General features: G+C 37.2%; 1 protein-coding gene across 4 annotated transcripts in view; it reads left to right on the top strand.

Moving 5' to 3' along the window:
* ABCB11 (ATP-binding cassette, sub-family B (MDR/TAP), member 11) overlaps nt 1-5,931 on the top strand; it is an 89,210-nt gene that overhangs the window by 64,365 nt on the left and 18,914 nt on the right. For all 4 annotated transcript variants that reach the window (XM_005857544.2, XM_005857543.1, XM_014545490.1 and 1 more), the window contains one exon: nt 966-1,130. In XM_005857544.2, coding sequence (XP_005857606.1) covers nt 966-1,130 — 165 coding nt within the window. The remainder of the gene's footprint in view (nt 1-965; nt 1,131-5,931) is intronic.

Genomic DNA, 5,931 nt, shown 5'->3' with positions numbered 1-5,931 from the left:
AGACAAGATCATACAATGGAGTAAAGACAGTCTCTTCAATAAATGGTGCTGGGAAAATTGGACAGGTACATGCAAAAACTATATATATATATATATTATAGTGTATATATGTATATAGTGTATTTTAATAGAAGAAAATAAAAAATTATTATAGATCTATATAAGCCACCTAAAATCCTTTCTCAAATAAAGTGGGTAATAAATTTAAAAATTATTGAATACAAGGGCCTAAGACAAAGCACTGAGTAATATCTATAGCCAAGGAAAAATGATGGTAAAAATGAAGTTCTGAATATAATATTTGACTTCAAGAAGATAAACATTTGGCTAGCTCTAACACTTTAATGGCAAATAAAAATATCAGAATAGGGAAATATTAAAATAACCTTCACTCCTTGTGAAGAAAATGTGAAATTTAGAAATCCAAATAGATTACAGTTTAATTTGGGGTACTAATTAAGGTAAACCTTACAGAAAACATGTAAATGAGAATTGTTGACACAACTTCACAAATTTCAAGTTATTTTGCCTCTGTTTTAGATACACTGGCTTGCCTTGGGAGCTTTGAAAATTTCACAAGTCCTCAAATATGTAAATACTACTATAATACAAATATATTTTTTTAAATCAGGAGTTTATTTTCCTCAAAGATCCAACATATTGATTACTCCCCAAGAGTCAATGCATATGCAATTGTGAAATGAGAACTGTAAACTCACTTTCAGATGAGTAGCCCCTCTAGGCTCCTTCCTTCCAGTAACAGCTGGGTCTCAAGAAATTTAAAACCAGTCCTCACAAAATAACAAATCACCACGCCTCAAAGATCTTTGAAGTCACTCATAACCAGTCAAAACATGACTCTTCCACCTGTAAATGCTAAAGGGTCTGCTATATAAAAAAATAGTATGTAAAAAAGTGTCTGTGTGTACATTTGGATGATTAATCTAACCCTCTCTCCCCTCAAGGACAAGAACATTCCTGTGGAAGAAGAAATTGAACCTGCCCCGGTTCGGAGGATTCTGAAACTCAATGCTCCAGAATGGCCCTACATGGTGGTGGGGTCTGTGGGTGCCGCTGTCAATGGGGCAGTCACACCCCTCTATGCCTTTTTATTCAGCCAGATTCTTGGGGTAAGCAAACGGCTGGACTATCTTTATTCTCCTTACCTTTGGTGCTTCTATCAGTGGATATTGTCGTTTTTGATAGATTGGCTCTTTACTTACCAGGGAATGTGTTTAGTTTTTTTCTCATCTCTAAAGAATTAAAATGCCTCAAGTATCACATCACACAGAAGGGAAGAAGGCGAAGCTAAGCTCTGCCATTTGGGCTGGCAGGACACTCATCGTCATCAAGTCTGTAAAAACGGCACTAAGGCTTCAAATTTAATGTTAGAAGAGGGCAATTAACCTACATGCAAACCAAATCAGAATGCAAACAGGTTTGTTGAATAATACAAAAGAATTTTAGGGCTATTTTTATCTTGCTGAACAGCTGAGGTACAAAGTTTTACTTATAATAGCAAGTGTTAGAGTACATTGTGTAACACGCTGCTTTCCTGCTGATTAGAGAGAAAATGGGAAAAGGAGGGTGAAGTAAAATAGGAATTGGAAAAGATTACATTTATGTCATTTTTTCACTTCCTAGACGTTTTGAGTATTCCCCATCTGACTTCAGTGCTATAATAAAAAATAACTACAGACAGTAGACACTAGCTAACCACTTTCATATAACAGTACATTAACCTCTCCTAATAACCATCTGCAGTAGATATTCTTATTGTTCCCATTTTACACAGGAGCAAACCAAGGCACAGAGAACTTAGGATAGCAAGTAGTGAATCTAAGATTCAAATTGAAGCAGTGTTTCTATAGAGTCATGTTCTAATAAAACCTTATCATTGCAAAATTATTTATCAAAATGCTATCAAGTTTTCTTAGTTGAAATTTACACACACACACACACACACACACACACACACACACACACACTATCCTGTGAGGTCAACAGAAAGGCAAACCTAGAATCTAGAGAACTTTATTAACTTGTTCAAGGTAACACAGGCATTAAGTGATGGGGCCAGGACTAGAACCCAGCCTTTCAGAAGCCTAGTCTAAAGGATCTGCCAGCACACCACATTGTCAGAGCTTAGTAGGAGTCCTAAGTTTTAGTTATTCTGTCTCTGTGTCTGTTCTCTCTCTCTCTCTCTCTCTCTCTCTCTCTCTCTCTCTCTCTCCCCCTCCCTCCTTGTCTCTCTAGCAGAGCTCCTGACCAGAAAAAATGTCCCCACAGGCATGATTTGTACATAAAGACCTGGCTAGTCCACAGACAAAATCAAGTCAATCGTGTAGGGAGGGGCCCAGCCTGGGCTTCAATTTTCACACTGCCCCCTTGTGGTAAGTGAGGAAATCATGTTCACTTCAGGGAGAGGTAATTGAAAACACAGGGGACCTTCAACTCTGGTAAATTGAATTTCTGGTTATGTAAAACCTTTATGCTGAAAAATCTTTTAAATAATTAATTTATATACCTTAATGTATACTAAATGCAATATCCTAAAGTAATAGAAATATTTGTTCACTCAGATATTTGTTATCTGCCCTAGACACAGTGCTAAGAACTTGGAAATGCAGTTAGTTATCAGTCATGGTGTCTTCCTTAATGGCATTTTAAGTCTATGAGGAAGACAGGCATTAAACAAAAAAATCCACTCATAATATCATTATTCAACAAACATTTATTGATCACTTATTGTTTATCAGACACTGTTGTTGGTCTTGGGACTAGCAGAGTGGTGAAAAAGAAAATCAAAGCCCCTTCCTGCTCTCACAAAGCTGATATTCTAGTAGCGAGAAGCTCTGGAAATGCATTGTACTTAGCAGTGATGTAGATGTAGAAGGTGCAGGGGATAGAGTTGAACCTATAAAGATCCAAGACTATGCCTTAGATGTTTGTTTTTAAAATAAATCCAGGAGGTCAGCATCTTTGCTGATCATTTCCTTCTGTTTTATAAAAGCAAAGTAAGGAATATACTCATCCAACTTCACCCTATAGATGAGCTGCTGTGGAAAGAATCCTGGTTTTCCTTTCAGGAGATTTTACTTCTGAAACTGGCTCTGTTAGTTACTTATCAAAGCTTTTGGTGTAGAATTCAGCAATTTCCATAGCAACTTAGCCAGAGCCCTTCACTGCCATAACAGGGGGGGAGGGGTGTGTAGGGAGGGGAGCTTCATAAGTCATATGCCCTGGGATCCCATCATAGCACTTCTCTAGGCCTCTGTTTCCTGAACTTTAAAATGAAGGACAGACAAAGCTAATTTCTAAGATACCTTCCAGCTCTAGTGGTCTATGAAATGGCTGAGACAGAAAAAACTTGATTATTCATCTATAACCCTTGCCCTCCTAGAGCACCCACCATTTATTGGTGGTGAGAATATTCTCTGTGATTCTTCTGGTCACAACCAGAAATCTTAGGAAAAACTTAACCCAATCAATTGAACTTTTCACGTAAGGGCTGCAGGATGAGAGTAGCAGGGTCTTGGTCTAGTTGGTGAGATCCAAAGTCTTCTCATGGTTAATATCCCCCAGAGTTATATTTGCTAAGAGAATGATGCTAAACAAACTACTATATTTCTTCTCTGGTAATGAAGATTGTTTCTGTTTGTCTCTTAGCATAATTATCACATATTCATCAGTAGATTCATGATATTTTTATAATCATGAGTCAGATAATAGTCTGCTTTTAATTGAGCTATTTTCATTCTGACATATGTAAAGGGCACGATGTTCACATTTAGTGTATTGAGACCATAGTTTGGCACATGGACTCAGCAAATTATTGGGTATTACTAGGAGCCTGGTTGCTAATCTAATGAAGCCTCAATATACATGTAAGGCATAATTTATCTGACTCACATTCCCTGGGTCTTTTTGACTTGGAAAATGTGCCAAGTGTTCCAAGCACAGCAGTTTGGACAGGGAAAGCATGAACTGTGGAGTCAGCTAGCCCTGGGTTTGTAGTAGTCTTTGCTCTGAACTCTGTGCATTTGGGCAAAGGGCTTCTCCTTGATGAGCCTTAGTTTCCTCATCTATTACATGGGGCAAGAAAATCTACCACACTGGGTCGTGTTAAGAATCCCAATTTAAGGAAGTTCTTACAAGTTAAATTAGGTTAAGCAACACATTTGGCATCTGGTAAATAGCAAGAGTGTAGTGAATGTTTGTTTTCACCGTAAACGGATTTCCATTAAAAGAGTGGCACTGACGTATGCTCTAACCACTAGTCTAAGAACAGAGGAACCTATTGGTGGATAGCCCTTTGGGTTGCAAGAACAAAGAAAGTACAAAGAACTCATGGGGAAGAATGTTATTTAAAAAGATTATGGACAGATAGATGATCATTTTTGCTCTGGACAGTTATGTGGATTTAACATTAGTCAAATATTGTTTTTTAACACTGAGAAGATGGGTAATACCAAGAGCCAAAGAGTATGCTCAGAAGAAAGCCATTGCACTGGAATCTGTAATATAGGCATTTCCTTATCCAGTAATAAACACTAGCTACATGAACTTGCAAAAAAAGACTTGATGTTTTGGCTTTAGTTTTCCATCTGGAAAATAAGAGTTAAACTGGATAATCTACAGCTCTATACTGTAGTCTGTGACTTTAGGGAGGAATGGACATCGTGTCATCACAGTTTGGGTTTGCAGGGGATTTGTATAGTGCTTTAAAAAAGAAAACTGAAATATATCTTTAAAGTCCTGAATTTTTAAACTTTATAAAGTAAAAATGTGAACTATTCTATGCTGGGAGAATGACGGTGGTGACTCCTGAAACCACTTTTACTTGTATAAAGAACCATGAAGGCTCTAGAAACTTTCTGTCCTAGAAACAGTAAATCTCATTCATCTGGAACGCTTTTCCCACTTTGGAATTCATGATAGTTAGAACTAGTTACTTTGGCGTGGCCGGCAGTTTGCAGGGGATTTGTATAGTGCTTTAAAAAAGAAAACTGAAATATATCTTTAAAGTCCTGAATTTTTAAACTTTATAAAGTAAAAATGTGAACTATTCTATGCTGGGAGAATGACGGTGGTGACTCCTGAAACCACTTTTACTTGTATAAAGAACCATGAAGGCTCTAGAAACTTTCTGTCCTAGAAACAGTAAATCTCATTCATCTGGAACCCTTTTCCCACTTTGGAATTTGTGATAGTTAGAACTAGTTACTTTGGTGTGGCCGGCATGATTCAGTGGTTGAGTGTCGACCTATAAACCAGGAGGTCACAGTTTGATTCCTGGTCAGATTTGATCCATGCAGAAGGCAGCCAACCAATGATTCTCTCTCATTATTGATGTTTCTATCCCTTTCCCCCTCTCCCTTTTTAAAAAAGAATGGGTTATGTTGGCTTTACAAAAAAAGGATCTGTTAATGGAGTAGTGTACATTGTTTTTAGGATATTTATTTGGCATATAGCAGTACTCAGTAAATATTTATTGAATAACTGGTTGCCTTTGAGCAATAAATAAGGATTTATTGTACAGCTCTATAATGTATGCTTTTTTTCTGAACTCTCCAGTTCCCTCATTTAGTCTGAATTAGGAAGGTGTTGTTGTACCTAAAACCCCTTTCACTGTAGGGCAATGTCATTAGAATATGTGGCTGTTCTCTTCATTTTCTTATTGCAACAGCTTAGTCCCCAATCCATTACTTGAGCATATGTCTGTTAAGTGCAGAATATAGGTACTTGTGAGTATAGTTTACTACTTACTATAGGCTAAGAAAACCCACTCACAATTTTCATAGTTTTTTGAAAGGTATGTTTTCAGCGTCTGGTGATTTAGAGCCAACAACCTCAGCCTCAGATGGATGGAAACTTTTTTCTCTCCTAAGCCAATTCCAGTCAATACCTTGATAGCTAATTTCTTTTTTA

Source organism: Myotis brandtii, unplaced genomic scaffold (assembly GCF_000412655.1).
Source record: "Myotis brandtii unplaced genomic scaffold, ASM41265v1 scaffold112, whole genome shotgun sequence".
In the NCBI taxonomy this organism is placed as follows: Eukaryota; Metazoa; Chordata; class Mammalia; order Chiroptera; family Vespertilionidae; genus Myotis; species Myotis brandtii.
Note: the sequence above shows the minus strand (reverse complement) of the source record. Positions and strands in the feature narration are given on the sequence as shown.